Below are 16,316 nucleotides of genomic sequence, written 5' to 3' on the forward strand. Positions count from 1 at the left end.
TCGGGAGTTCTTGTCACAAGATATTGAGAGGAGCTTGGTAAGAATCACAAAAAAGGTTATAAAGCAAATGTACAGTTATGTTCTTCTGTTCTCCTGCAGGAATAGAAAGCCTCATGCTTCACTCCAAATGACAGTGGGGTTTCCACATCAATAATGGATGTGGAAGCATCCGTAGAGCAGTCTTTGTATGGATCCTTGCAGTTCTCCCATGTTGATCACTTACTGTACTGAGACCTGAATATCTACCTCCAACCTGCTTTTCCTGCTGTTTCTGATCTATGGCACTAGTTTTGCCTCACTATTTGTGTTCAGAATCCCCATAAGTGTTTTCTCCCATGGACTTTTTTTAAAAGGTAGTTACTGATTCTCTTTTATCCTCTGCTCTGCTAGCTCTTATTCTAATGCATTTGGAAGTAACATCTTAATATTTTCCAGAAGCAATACTAACACATCATAGAATATTTTATAAGCATATGTTAAAATTGCAATTATAATTCAGCTAATGAACCCATACAAACCTTCAGTTTAATAAAACATATGGAGATCTGCTTCTTCAAAGCTTTTGGAGTGACTTACTGACTTACAATATTGCAAATTAAATTGATAATAAGGGAGTGCCCCTCTCCCCAACTGCAGGGTCCCCATCATTGGGTTCCTGATTCTCACCATGATCAGGAAACTGAAAAGCTTTTCCTGTTGTCTGATTCCCTTCACACTCCTTGCTCTTCTTTCTCTGTTAAGAAGAAAAAAAATCCACAAATGGTAAGGTTTCATCTTTGGATTTGTTGTTTCTTAATTCAAAAAACTGAAAAAAATAATCTTTGAAATCTTTGTTTCACTTTCAAAATAAATTATCTTATTTTCTAAGTGTTGTGTAAACAGCAGCTGTCAGCAAAGCCAACAAATCTGAAGAAAGTTATTTATGGAGCACATAGCCATGGAGTTGGAAGCCCATATACTGTAAATGGTTAGAGGGTGCTGAAGCAATTATGCCCAGTAGTACAGGTTGAAGAAAAATATTTTACCAAACACCAACAGAATCTTTTGTTTCTTGTTGAAGTACTCTATGGATTCATTCAGATGGCAAACAGAATATCCTCCTGCTGCTATTAATAAAGTTGCATTCTTATTTTTCTGATAACCTTATATTATTCTGGGAGAGCATATATAATTTTAGTTTCCTTATATTAAGGAATTTTAGAAAAGGAACATACCACCTAACTATTAGCAGTATTTCCTTAATGCTCAGAGCCTTTTTCATGGTAGTGTTTTGGAGCTGCAAACACAGAACACAATTATGAGTTTAGACTCACTGTAGGAATTGGAGCAGCCATTTTGCTCACCAGCAAGTGATAAATGAAGCTCTTACTAGGACTCTGACCAAGCATCAGCAGGAGAGTCTCTTTAGACCAATGTAAAGCATTACTCACTCAAACAGAAAAAACATCCCACATTTACAGAGCTCTTGTCTCTCATTGCCTGGAAGAATTTGAAGCAAATTTGTGATTTTTTTGACTTTGGGGTAAAGATGGTGATAGTACTAAGCTGCATTTGAACTTCAGTTTGTTCACAAACCCACCGTGTGGTCTGTGTTTCAATTCAGTATTGTCTTTTACTGGGTGAAAATTTGTGGCAGTGTGGATGCTCCCAAAATGCAGCTGGGAGAGTTGAGCAGACACTGGGATGTGCCTCTGTCCTGCAAACAGCAGCATATAGAGCAGCCCTCAGTGCTCAGGAGGGGTGGGATGCTACAGGATGATGAATCCTTCCAGGAAATCCATTTTAGCTGAAGAGCCTGAATTTGTCCTCTTAAATAATTTTGCCTGTGTCAGTAATCTGTCCAAATAGGAATGATTCTTCATTGTCCTGCTGCTTTGTTTTCATTTTAGTGGAGTGTAAACTGGACATGCTTCATTAGCCATTACTGCCTGGGTAGGACATTTTTCAGCAAGGTAAAAGATGTTAATCTGAATCACCCTCAAGCTAAGAAATATAACTAAACCCATGGGTCCAATACAACATAATGTAATAGAATATTTTACATATACCAAACTGTTATAATAGTCTATTAAATTATGCAAGATAATAGCAGATTGAACTGCATGTTATATGTTGTATATCATCCATCATATATATCAAATATATTGCATGTTACATATTATATACATGTATATGTGTTGTAGGTATATATACATATATGTAAAGATTCTCATAGCCACAATCTCTGGCCACATTTTCAGATAAATGGTGGAAACAACCATGTTTTTGAGGAGTCAGACTTTCTAGTGTGTGCTAGCCATGGTCTGAGCAAGTACTTAGGGATTGTCAAGTGATTTTGTTTACAGATCTTTGATAAACTTAGTGAAGAATGAGACACTGGGTACTCAGAAGTGCTGTGGCTCATTTGTCTGTTTCAGAACACATTTCAGAACGTCTGTTTCTGCTGAAGCTGCCTTTCAATATCTAGATCTTGTGTTTCCTTTAGGGCTGATCTGCGCAAAACTGTGGCAATCACCAGCAGAAATTTGGTCCCTACAATTTATACATATACAATTGTATTTCTGCCAAGTAAAGGCAGTGTGGGAGGACTAACACTAGCAGTTGTGGTGTGAAGTTTATCAGGAGAAAATTACCCCTCATAGAATTTGCAAGTGTGTCCAAACCAACAGAGTAACGTCTGTGCTCGCTGTGTATTGCAGAGACAAGTATGAAATTTTTGATCTAGTACATGGCTCCCTCCAACTGCTCCATGCAGGCGTGGCTTCATTTTAGACTTGGAGTCTTGGAATATTTCGGCTATTATTACAAGTATGAGTAACATTACGAGTGTGTGTCAGTACAAACTGCATCCCACTGGTGGCAGCAGTTCTTTACTAGTGGACAAAACTCTGCTGGAACAGGCAGGGGTCTGCACACATCTGTGATTTATGGGAAGAGGCAATCAACTTTCACAGCTAGTTGAATCTACAGAGCTGCTCCTCTTTCTCATCCCATACTTTGCATTTTAACAAGATTGCAGCTGTGAAATAAAACCTATATTAAAGTGTAGGAGACTAATCAGCAGAAGATAAAGAGGCTACACATATAGGCTGAGACATGTTCCCTTTGGGAAGTTTGATATCATCCCCAGTTTCACAGCCATTCTGTTGAAGGCACACTGAATAACTGCAGTAAATGGAAGATGGACTCAATCCCATTCTTATTAATATCAACAACAAAACACCCATGGGCCACAAAATTGGAAACTACCTATTTTTGCTCTTTCTGCTGCTGTGTAATAGTTTGCATTCAGGTGCAGAGTAGCTCTACACCTCTGCAGAAATGAGCTCTGCCTGCCTGCCTACAGTGACATGTTTTGGCAATAATCCAACTACATCAATACATATCAGTGTTCCTGCTGTTGTTTTTCCTGTGCATGTGTGCAGTGACTTCCTACCAACCTTAAAACATGTTAGGGAATGCTTTTGTTTCTGTTGGACGTAACAAACTTGTACCTAGTGATAATGCGCAACAGAGGTGACACTTCAGCCAGCAGATGCCACAAACCTCACTACGACCAGGAACCGTGAGTAACTCTGAGGGCTCCTCTTCCTGCAAAGGAAAATGGACTCTGCTCCATCTGTCCCCGCCACTGCATTTTCCTGCCTGTGACCGTGTCCTTGGGCACCTTTCTCTAAGCCTAATACTTTAAACACAAAAATCACAAGCTTTATCAATCTTTAACCTCTACCGTTGGTCCATAACCTTCTGTGTGGAAAAATTTGAACACTCCTATAAGGAAAGTGGTGCTTTCTTAAGGTCCCTACCCATCTGCTTGAATTGCCCCGACAATAATAATAGTCAAGGTGAGATTGTTTGGAAAAGTGAGACAAAGACAAACCCAGGAAAATCCTAAATGCCTGCCAGGCAGGGGGTCCTTTTCAACCCACACATCCTGTGCATGTGACTTTTCTTCAATAGATGTCCATCCCTGTCCCCACCTCTGTTTGCACTCAGACATGGTAACTCCCCTCTATCTTGAAAGAGAGATGTGAAGGCAAGAGACTCAAGAATTTCAGGAAGTGTATGGGTGCCAGGACAAGGTTTTCTGTCACACACATTGTTGGGGTGATGAAGCCTTCACACTGCAAGAGCTGTGCCTTTCATCCTCAAGAAGGTAACCCCCCAACACACACACACTCCTAGTCCCTGCCACCTGCGGAGTACACCACAACTAAAGGCAACTAAAATCCGTGGCTGTGGCAGTCACAAGAAGCACTTCTTCTCTCTTGCTTTTTACTAACTGGCACTGTGAAGAAAGCATCACGTCAATAAATTTTAAATGACTGGATGTGCTTTACCCCAACAGCTCCATCCTTCACTCCTTAGCCTGGTGAAAGCTCGAGTGTCGAGGAGGCAAGTCAGGTTTTGAGCAGACCCATTAGCCATTTCTACATCTGGTTGGGTGGCAAACTTAGTTTCTTCTTCTTTTATTTTTTCTTTTTTTCTTTTTTCCCCATAAAAATATATTAAATTAAGAAGGGAGCAGTGGAGAAAAATAAATAGATAGATTAGATAGATATACTCACAAGTGAACTTCGAAAAATCTTGCCTGCTACAATCTTACAAGAGACAAATTTTATTGCACTTCTATGGGTTTTGGGAGATGGAAACACAAAGGATCTTGATAGTTGAATACACTTAAGGTGGTTTTAAAGCTAATGCCTCAGATATGGCTAGCAGCATTCAGCACAAGTGGTGAAATCCACCCAAGAAAATCAACACAAAGCAATAAACCTGGGGTGAGTTCCAAATTGACACTAGTTTAATGCCAGCTCAGAGATAGCTATATATGGAACACATAGCACAGGTGTGGTTTCCAGGGTAGTACTGTTTTCCAGCCCAAATAAATTAATCCTGCAGGATGTTTGTGCATTGTGACTTATGCTACTCTTCTGTATCACGTCAAGTTATGTCATGAGAGTATGAGTTTTGGAGGGAGGGAACCCCACAGTTGGGAACAACATGATTAACCTAATTAATGACGTCAGATACGTTTCGTTGCTCTGCAACTCATCCACAAGTACAGTAAGCAGTATGGCCATCCTGGGGACATTACCTGATGGGTATTTCCCTATCTCCGACCTTTTCTTATGAACAAGTGGACTAGCAATGCCCAAAGGGACTGCTAAAGCCCATGCAATAGCCTAGGCAATTTGACATTATTAGTCATTGTTTCATTCTGCAAGTTTACTTTGATCATCCCTTTTTCAATGCAAGTCCGATAAGAATAGCTATCTTGTCTTTGGTACATATGGACTTGTTTGTATGTTGAATAGAGACCACAGTGTTTTGAATGTATATCTAGCTGCATCTTTGCATTGAAAGAAACTCGTATCCAGTGGTGACATAAAAATCCAGTCTCTCCATTTGCCTAAGATTTCTGTTTGTAATCTCTGTTGACACCCATGCACATGCCATATCATTAGCAGTTTTACTTAGGAGAAGTCTAATATTGGAGGACCCAGGGGTTGCTGAGTTGCACTAGGAGAAATGATTTATCATGCTTTTGTGCTGCATTATGCTAATGTTTTCACTTGCATACTTTAAGAATTATTTTTGCTCATATAAAGGAGAGGAAAGAAAAGTTGCTGCAAAATTCAGAAAGTGATGACAAGTACTTGTGAAAATTTGGCACAGAGATGCCTTCTTCAGGCACCAGATGTGCTAGAGTATTGTCTTCAGTTCTCTCAGGTACTTTGCAAATCAACCACTGTTTCTAGAGATAGCTTTTAAACAAAGTGTTTGCACATGCATCTGGCATCAGATAACTCCAGGTCATTTGGACTCTTTCAGTTCACAGACTTTTGCAAAATATCCCCTGTGTGAGAAACATAACACAAATAACTAAAAGCTTGGTGGTTCCCCGCAAATGTAAATAAATCTTTCTGAAAGTTGGAAACATACTCCTCTTGCTTCTTCTCCATTTATTAAAAATTTCAGAACATGATGACAATAACTTCTTAGCATCCCTCAAAAGCTGGAAACCAGAGCTGCAAGTCTCCTCATCTTTGTTACTGACCATATTCAGGCAGCCTTCCACTTGGAGTACCAAATAGCCTAGCTCTCAAACTCTTTGCCACAGCTTTCTGCATGAATTCAAAAAAAAAAAAAAAAAAAAAAAAAAAAAAAAAAAAAAAAAAAATCTGAATGCTTTTCTTTAATTGTTTACAGGTATAGGGAAGGCAAGGAAACCAGAGTCAGGCAGACTGGTGTGAGAGGGTATTTAGCTTCCTGCACAGCAATTTGAGCTTCCCAACCTGACTTTTCCTGTACCACAAGCACTACCTTCTTAAGTCAGGACCTGTTGCAAAGTTCTTTTTGTCAAACACAGTAAAAAAGGAAATGCCGCTACTTGAAAAGCCAATTAGTGCCAGTATTTGTCCAGCTAGGACAGGCATTTTGCAATCCCCCTTCTGAAATTAAGCTGAGGGGGGATGGGAAGGCTCTCCTTTTAAATATGGTGCTCCCTTTTTTACAGTTGTCAATAGCATTCAGTGGGATGTGACACACCACAAATATTGTGCCCTGACATCTGAACAACTGAACACTCAAACACTCAAACCCTGATGTCACTGTCAACACCCTTCTGCTGCTGGCAGGGGGTAGTGCAGGAAGAAACTACCCAAAGGGATTATTGTCCCTTCACTTACTTGCACTCTCAGGATCACTGCCAGCTCCTGTTTCCTCTAGCTGTATATGGAGTGAGAGAAAGCATTCTCTCTCAGAGTCAAGCATGTGAAAAGAAGATTTCACATGTGAAACTGAGACCTGGAAAACAATCACTTGGCTTCTTTTACGTTAATTCATTTCCCATATGATCAAGAAATTTACATACAGAGTTTATTTTTATCTTACTAGTCATCTGATGTGCCTGGGATCCCATTATGAATAATAAGCCGGTATAGGAATTAATCTTGGGTGCTTTATCACAAAGATATTTCATGTTCCCCTAATTACTTTTTTTTTTTTTTAATAAATGCATAGACTTTATGGCACAATTAGCATAAGGTTAGAAGATTTGTGCTCCTGATCATGTTTCAAAACACTCTTCAAACACAGTTCAAGGAAAAGCCCACTGAAGTCAATTTGAGGTACAGACACTTTCACTGACATCTGTTAATATCTGATCAAGCTCCCATTCCATGGCCCTGAGCAAGTCTTTTATCACCACGTTTTTGCAAATGGGAGAAATACATACTTACCTGGAAAAGGAGTGTTTTTTACAAGGCTTCAAACATGGACATACAAATGAGATGCGAGAACTATGGTTTACCACTTACTACCTTTCCTACTATGTGAATTTCCTAGAAGGCAAGAAAGAACTTGCAGCCTTGCTCCAGATGGAAACCTCAAAGGCATTAGTTGAAAACTATGTTACTGAGGGTCCAATTTCCTTCTTGCAAATGGGATCAGCAATGTGCTGAAAAGTGCTCTCCTTTAACATGCAAATGACTAAGTGCATGTCTAGCGGGGTACTGCACTACCAAATATTTATTACTGGAACTTTTTTCAAATAGTCACAATAAGAAAGTGCTGACACAAAACCCAACAAAGCAACTAAAAAAAAAAAAAAAAAAAAAAAAAGAGACCAGCTCATCAATGTCCAAAATAAGAATTCCTAAGCTAGCTATCCTTTACATCATGTGGCCTAGAACATTTATTGAGGATGTCAGCTCTGTCCCATCCAAGTGTGCTTTGGAGTTTGTTATGCTCAGAAGTTATTTGACATGAGGCAGTCTTGTATGAACACGTACCTTCTTCGCATTCTCCAAATAGCAACAAACAGAAGCAAACATAAAAGGACATGGAGATATGCAATTATTGTAGCCATAGCCTAATACAAAGTGCTATGAAGAGGATTTACTTTTACAGAAATTAGCCTATGTCCTGCCACCAAAATGCAACACCCTCATTTTTCTTCATCAGAACAGTATTGTCTTCATATATGTAGTAAAGGACGTGTGATGTTTCTAAGATACTGTGACTATCTCAGTATTAATCCACTAGAAAGGAGATATAGGAAGGCAGAGAAGCAGCAAAAGTGTAAATCTTTCATTTGTCTCTGTATCTCAGAACTATAATTGAATCTAAACTCAGCAGAGGAGCCTGGTTTGCAGATAGCAGCAAAGCTCCATCTAAGGCTGCAGGTTACACTGATTTAGAAGATCTGCGGCCCTGTCTCAAAATAAGCAGAAGCAAAAGAGGGCAGTGCTGCTACTGGACAAGTGACTTTTGAAAAATCAGACTCTGGTCCCACAAACATTCACTCTCCTTTAATTTCAGGACTGTATTTCCCACACTGAGGTCAGGGGAATACTGTTTTTCCCAGGCACACAGGTGAGCGACTGCAGCAGCCACAGAGGATAACAATTACAATTAATATTTATATTAATTTTACCCTCACCTAAGAGGCAAAAAAAATTTTGGCGAAACTTAAAATTCTGAGGCTGTAACATCACCGGGGATGCTGCTGAACTAATCATTAAAGAAATTTCACAGTTCCTTGTCAGGAGGTTCAATACTCAAAAGCGTCAAAGCATTAAAAGGCCACAAACACATTTTACAGAACTTGCTCAAAAGCTAGCAGAGTTAGCTGGTATCCAACACAGAAGATCTCTCTGGAATGCTTTTAATGCAGTTATTATGAAAATCTGTAAATGTTCCAAAATAATCTCTTATATTCCTTGTAATTTCTTTCCTTAGCAATTCCTTTGATCTTCAGCCTCTCACGGTCCCTTGCTCATAGGAGTACTTTCGGCTTACATCATTGCTCCCAGTAGTAATACTCTGTTCATCTCAAATTTGGAGATGCTCATGGACTAGAGGAGGAAATTAGACTTCATACCCCACACCTCCAAACGTGAAGGAGCTCAGCTTTAGGAAGAGTCTGTGCTGACTGGAAATCCTGGTTCTCTATAGTATTATTAGAATTGCCACAGGGACAAGATTTTATTCCCTTGAAATTACAGCTCTGGAAAAGCTACAAAAAATGGCTGGCCAATAGCGAGAGGATAGCCATGAAATACAGGAAGCAGCATCCCCAGAGAATTTATTGAAATGTATTTACAGATCTCTTTGCATATATTAATACTGTTTGTAACACAGGGCTTTTAATTCATCAGCAATCACCCTCTCATCGGATACCTTGATGGAAAGCAGGGAGCAAGGAGTAATACGCTACATGGTTTCCATACGGTTGTCGCAGAAACAGCAGAAATTAAGTCAATTCCCACGCACCGGCTCCTGTGCCACCTCACACCCTGAAAGCAAGCGCGCCTCCGCTCCCTTGCAGAGCTGCTGCCAGACAAAGGCGCAGAGATTTCCCCGACTCCTTGTCATTCAGCCACACGCACATGCACAGTTACACCCCCTACCCCCCCACGCTTCGTCTTTCAGTTTTCACGTGGATAACTCAGTTTATTACCCAACGCTATAAATGCAAAAACAAGAGTCACCCGTACCATCCACCCATTTCTGCTCCCCCCACCTCCACTCCCAACTAGATTATGCTGATTTTAGGTCCGATTGCTGCTCGGGGCTTGCTGTTTGAATTCCCCGAGAGACCCGTCTCTCTAGAACCCCGCAGCGCCGAGAGCCAGCCAGCGTGGCCCAGCCGGGACCCACCACGGCCTCAGCCCCCGCCCTCCCGACCCCCGTAGCCGCGGGCAGCCACGGCCGGGCGGGGGTACCGCACGGGGAACGACCAGCTGCTGGGGAGCGGGGCTGACGCCAGGGTCGGCATCTGGCCGGAGCCATTGTCTGCTGGACCGGCACCAAGACATGGCCTGGCCGGGGGGACGGTTCTTTCTTCCCTTTGCAGCGGGGCTGCAAGGACAGCAATGGGATTTTATTCTTTCCTTGCAGCAGGTTTGCAAGGACAGCGATAGTTTTTCTTTATCTGCAGCAGGGTTGCAAGGGCAGCAATGGGATTTTTCTCTCCCTGCGGCAGGGTTGCAAAGGCAGAGGGGGAAGGGAAGCGAAAGGAGGGCGGGAGCAACTCGCGGATCTCCGAAGGGACGAGGGTTTCGTCTTTTCCTTCGAAATGCGGAAATTTGAGTAACACAATCAGCGAGCTGATATTACTCAGCCGGGAGAGGGGACAAGAGAGAGCTGAAGCAAAACCACCGCACGACTCACGACCGAGCACAGCTCTCCGCCGCTCCGGAAAGTGGCCGGCAGCTGCCCCTGCCCCCTTGCCCCCCTGCCTTTGCCCCCCTGCCCCTGCTCCTGCCCCCGCCCCGGACGCGCACCGGCCCCGGGACGGCGGGGCAGGGCGGGGGCCAGGGATAGCGGCTGCTCCCCGGACCGTCCCATGGGTGCCTCCCGCCGACCGGTGCCGGGGCGGGGACAAGGACCGAGACCGAAACCAAGGCGATTTTCGGCTTTAAGAGTGTGTGTATGTGCCTCCCTGTGTGTGTGTGCATGCGTGTGCGCAGCGGGGAGGAGGGCTGCGCGGCGGAGGGAGGGGAAGGAAGCAAGGAGTCGGGGCGGGGGGGGGGGAAGAAAGAGAAAAAGGCGGAAAGCGGCAAAATGGTTAGCGGGTGACATCACCGTCATTTGCATAGGCGCGGGGATAAAACCGCCCCGCCAGCGAGCGTTCTTTATACTGGCTTGCGGAGCGGCGGCAGCAGCGAGCGGCCGGTCTGAGCATCACCGCACGGCGACACCGGTGGGTCCCACTGCTCCCCCCCATCCCCCCCCCCCAATACTCCCTCCCCTCGGGTCCCCCAGCGCGACCAACACGAGCCCCTGCCCGGCACCCTTGGCGGGGAGGGACGGCGGGCAGGGCAGGGGGCAATTGTCCAGGGTGGCGGGGGGGGAGCTATTGTCTCGGGAGGGGGGTATTGTCTGGGAGCCATGCCGTTGCAGGGCGGTGGCGTGCGCGCCGCAAGCCGGCTTTGTTGCCGTCCCAGGGCTTTATTTTTTAATTAATTTTCCACTAACGAGTTAAAACCGCGGTCAGCGCCGGGCGGTTCCCCTCTATTGTACTCTGCAGCGCGCAAATACTGGGAGCTGCCCGCGGCGGCGGCTGGCGGCCAGCTGCACTGCCTTTGATGCTGGATTAAACTACAGTTTTTAAAAATTACTATTACAATTTTTAAATGTGCCGGGGATTAAGCGTTTTATTTTCGGCGTGCGTTGAGTTTTCGGCTCCCCGCGTTGGGTGCGGCGGGGCGCGGCGCCGCTGCCGCCCTGGGGTCCGGGCGGGGGGACTGGGGAGCCCTGGCTGGGGGTAACGGGCTGTTCCCCTTGTGTGCGCAGAGTCACCTGCCAACATGTCCGACAAACCAGACATGGCTGAGATCGAGAAATTTGACAAGTCCAAATTGAAGAAGACAGAGACGCAAGAGAAAAACCCGCTGCCTTCAAAAGAAAGTGAGTGCGGGCAGGCGCCGAGGAAGGGCAGGGAGAGGGGGAGGGAGGCAGGCAGGGAAGCAGGCTTGGCGGGGGAGGCAGGCAGGGAGGGAGGCAGGCGGGAGGAGACAAAGAGGGGCGGCAGGCGGGGAGTCGGGGGTGCGGCGGGTGCGGGGTGGAGGAAGGATATAAGGCTGTGGCTGTGCCAGACAGCGAAAACCCGAACCCACGGCGTAGTAGCGCTTAATTTATAATTATTTACATTTCTTTTTTTTGATACATATTTTTTTTTATACTTTATATTTTTTACAAATTATAGGAATTGTCATGTGAATGCATTTCAGCTTCTCAATCTTTATCTTTTTCTCTCCCTTTTTTTTTTTTGTCTTGTTTTGTTTTTTTCCCTTTTTAGCAATTGAACAGGAGAAGCAAGCGGGTGAATCGTAATGAAATCTGCCCTTCCAAATTATGCACTGTACATTCCACAAGCATTGCCTTCTTATTTTACTTCTTTTAGCTGTTTAACTTTGTAAGATGCAAAGAGGTTGGATAAAGTTTAAAATGACTGTACTGCCCCTTTCACATCAAAAGAATAGAGAGAACTACTGACACTGAATGAAGGCGCTGCCTTTCCCTCTGCCTGTCTGGCTTTGGTCCTGGTGGCATGAAAGAGCTTGCATGTTGATGAAAGAAGAACTTGGGTGGGACTACAGTAAACTAGAGTAACACACGAATAAATGCAAAGCTGTACCAAGGTCCTGCGAGCTGTAAAATGCAGTTAATCGAGTGCCATTTTTTTTTTTTTGTTCAAATGATTTTAATTATTGGAATGCACAATTTTTTTAATATGCAAATAAAATGTTTTAAAATCTGGATGGTATTTATGTCCTCTTTTTGGAGAACTGTATCAAAGGATATGAAGCATAAAAGCCAGTACTGAGACATGGGATACTATAAAACCTTTGGAGATGACTCAAATCATCCTCATTTTTTTTCTGTATGTGCTCTCACCAATAGATAAATTTGCATACTTCGAAGCTAGCTTTTACACAATTACAGTAAAAAATTGCATGTCATATAATTTGTTGCCATGTGAGTATGTAACTTTAAATATTTTTTTAATGTAGACATTGATAAAAGCAAAACCTTGGCTATGTTTATTGCTTTGCCCCTCTCATAGCACAGCTTATAATAGCCGTTCTGTAGTGTTGCAGAGATTCAACCTTGGTTGTAGAAATCCATAACTGATTTAATAATTAAGGCTTGTTCTGCTGATAACAGTATTTAAATGAAGTAATTCTAATTTTCAGTCTGTGGTGGAATATAAGCTTTTTAGTATTGTAAAGCTAATTTAGTGGATTGTGTCCCATGGAACTAAAATGATTTTGCTATAAAAAGATAGTAATGTTTTGAATGATTTTATAATCTCTTAATGGTTACTGGTTCTAAAACTATGTATCAAAAAAAAAAAAAAAAGCTCCTGTTTCTTTACTAGTTCAAAACTAACCATTTGGGGGCAAAAACCTCATGGTAACTTTTAAAAGGAAGATGATAACAATAAATTCTACATGCAAATAGCAACAGTATGGCAGTTCATTCAGACCTGGGACACTTTCCAGTTATGTTCTCTCTAATGATGGCAGGTAACATCTGTGATCCAGGGAGGTCAGTAGGAACTGACTTCAGCAGTCATGGATTTAATCTATTCACTTTGAAGTGAGTAACATTTGGGAAAAAAATGCTGTCAGCCTGTAGGAGGGCGATGAGCGCAGTTCTTCAGTGCCTTAGTTGCATGTTCAGGGCTTGAGCCTGTATTTGTTTCAGCCAGCTTCTATAAAGCAAAATTAGCCCCTCTGGGGAATCCTGGGTTTTGCTGGACCTGCTGACTTGGGGGGAGTCATGTAGATCTGGGGTTTCATCCTCCTGCCTCTCCTTTGCAGCATCTGACTGCAGCAACCAACCCTGTCCTTGAGTTCACACCAGTGAAGGCAGTGGGGCTTCTCTGCGTGCAGGTCTGGTGGATATCTGTGCTGCTGGAGAAGGAGGGAGCCCTGGATTGCTGCGTGTTTGTGGGTACAGTCCCCAGCCACCCAGCAGTGAGCAACTTGCAGAACTGAGTGATGAGAATCTAAGAGTTCAGGCCTGAGATGTTTTGATGCAGTCCATGGGAAGATTCGGGAAGTCCTGGTGGCATAGTACCTCACAGTAATTTTAATTAAAGACTGAAGTGAAGCATTTTTTATGGTTGTAAATGTTTCGAGCTTTCATTTTTTTCTGCATATAAAATGGGAAAAGCATAGGAAACTTTCAGCTGAGTTTCTGAAAAGTCAATTAAACAATCAACTCCCAGCTACTGATCTTAATCAGGTAACACAGGATGTAACATGACTAAATTCAGAAGTGTACAGTCTGAACTGTACGTGCGCAAATGAGTAGAAGCGAGCACTTGCTTACCGGGGATTCATCTATGGGAAGAAAACCAAAGCAATGTATTTCTGAGAGAGGCAAAGCAGGAGATATATATAGCTTGATATAAGTCAATGAAAGTGCATGCTGTAAGCCAGCATAGTTCAGCAAAAACGCAACAAGATACGAGACCTCTGACTTTACAATTGCAAGTCCGAAGTGATCAGGAGATGGTGCAGTCCAAAAGGTACCACCACCTGTGACGTGCCTGGTGGCCTCAGGCGCATGGTAAGAGGTGGTGAAGCTCAGATCTGTTTTCAGGAGATATAGCAATAAGCTGCTACTACTGTTAGGAGCTCTGTTGCTGCATCAAGGACTGAATAAAATACAAAATCAACTGGAAAATAAACCTTCCACATCAAATTCAGCAATTACTGGCACCTATCATCCCCTGCTTTACTCCTCGTTCAGCACTTTGCATATATTCAGAGAAAATTGTGGCAGATCCTCTCCATAATTTGCATAGACGATGTTGAAGTGGTCACATCTGACACCTACTTCACAGCAGTGCAATTGATGGCATGAGACATGAGGGCTTGGATGGATCGATTGTAATACTCGGGGCTGCATCTGCTCTGGTGGTTGGTGGGGGCTAATAAAGGAGACCAGTGTCTTTGGCTGTCAGTCTAGAAACTTTCACCAGCAACAAATTGACTATAAAAAAAAAAAATACAGCCCAAAACCTGGTTATGAAAAAGGGTCATCAGCAACAGAAAAGCACATATGGTTTTTGATCCGACATGCTGTGCAGTCACATTATCCCAGCCCTACGAGATGAAGGCAGGCTTTACCATGTCTGGCGTGCTGCCTCCCCGCCTCCAGCAGCGAGGCAGCTCCCTCGGGGCTACGTGGTGAGGAGCTCTGTCCTCAAGTGCTGTACCAAATTCTTCCTTTCTCAACATTCAATAAAAGATTTTTCTCCCTCTTTCATGCACCTCCCCAGATATCATTAACCATGCATATATTGGACAGGAAGTGCATGCTAACAAGTTCCAAAATAGAACATTGTGGTATTAAAATTAATTACAGAGATGTGGAGACCTTAATGCAAGCATTTTGGTCTTCTAGACTATTTTTGTGCAATGCTGAATGTGTGATAAAACACCACTTCCCCTAGTAACCCTTTACTTCCCCAGAAACAGTGTAGAAATGAGAAGTTCCTATTGTGTATTGTAATCATATATGGCTGCCACATACAGCTGCTGCACAACACAGTTTTATTAATAAGGAACTGTGCACTAATTCGAGCATCATATAAAATACAATGGCCACATAATACAGTGTTCAGTGCAATAATTCCCCTTGGCTGATACTAAAAACGGTGTGAAGAAATAAAAAAAATGCAGCTCATGCTTATTCAATGATATACAGTAGGATGACTATGCAAAGCAACCTATGGCAGTCTTGGCAGAACTGCCTTCCATGAGATCATCTGCTGCACCAGCTTCGTGCATTTTCAATTCAACAGGCAAGGCAACCAAGTTGTAAATAAAATGGGCTGTTTTGTTAATTTGGAGAAAGGCAATTCCAGACAACATTTATCCATTATTTGTACACTGTCTGACAGATTAATTTGCTATTGTCCCTGCGATATGATGATTTTTTTAAAAAAAGCTCTGCTCTTTACCATACACCTATTTCAAAATTCTGTCACTTATAACAAGAAATAATCAATTTTTCTCTCTGTTTTCAGCCGTAGTTAATGACTTGAATTCCAGTATTGCTTTTACCAGGTTTTAAAAATGTCAGACTCCTCTCTGAATTTCTCTCCTTCCTGCTTATAAAAATAAAATAGCGGGTTCTGAGAGATGTTTAATTTTGCCTCTGGGTTAATGAGCCTTCAGCGTATTGGGACCACAGCAAATGTACATTTTTTTTCTCTTGTTTCTGCAATCATGAGGACTACAACATTCCTTTTTTTCTTTGTAATCAAAAACTGAGGTTCTCAGGAGATTTTTCAGTCTCCTGGAGCCTGGGATTTATGAAAACTGTCAGGCATGATGAAATTCATGCGATGTAATGAGAATTGGCAACTGGGAGATTCTCCACCCACTGCTCCCTCACAACAAGAAGATGCTGATGGCAAAGCACAATCAAATCTATAGCATTAGTTTCAGCCTATGATATGCAAAGAATGTCAGAGTGAGGCCTGTAAGGAGTAAATGTCTCTCTCTCTCTCTTTTTTTTTAATTTAAATTCAGAAGTCCTATGGCCTCAGGCTTTCTGATAGCTCTGGATTTATTGTTTACCACAGATATTGTTTAACACAGATTTTTCCTTCACCAGTAATTCGCAAATGAATGGGTGAATTTACTCTAATTTAAATATATTTCCAGCATTTGAATAGTCCCCAAATATTCACAACATGTCCAATCAAAACATTGTCTTGAAAATAAATCATCATTCCATTGACCAAAAGCTTTTTGATGATGAAGAAACTTTCCCCCACTATT

The 16,316-nt window shown here is 42.7% G+C and overlaps 1 protein-coding gene across 1 annotated transcript; it reads left to right on the top strand.

Moving 5' to 3' along the window:
- Positions 1-10,588: 10,588 nt before the first annotated feature.
- TMSB4X (thymosin beta 4 X-linked) lies at positions 10,589-12,270 on the top strand. Its single transcript, XM_082076036.1, has 3 exons — positions 10,589-10,711; positions 11,305-11,418; positions 11,810-12,270. The coding sequence occupies exons 2-3, from the start codon at positions 11,319-11,321 to the stop codon at positions 11,842-11,844; spliced, it is 135 nt and encodes a 44-aa protein (XP_081932162.1). The 5' UTR covers positions 10,589-10,711; positions 11,305-11,318; the 3' UTR covers positions 11,845-12,270.
- The last annotated feature ends 4,046 nt before the right edge of the window (positions 12,271-16,316 follow it).

This window comes from Streptopelia decaocto, assembly GCF_964273445.1.
Source record: "Streptopelia decaocto genome assembly, chromosome: 1".
Taxonomy (NCBI): Eukaryota; Metazoa; Chordata; class Aves; order Columbiformes; family Columbidae; genus Streptopelia; species Streptopelia decaocto.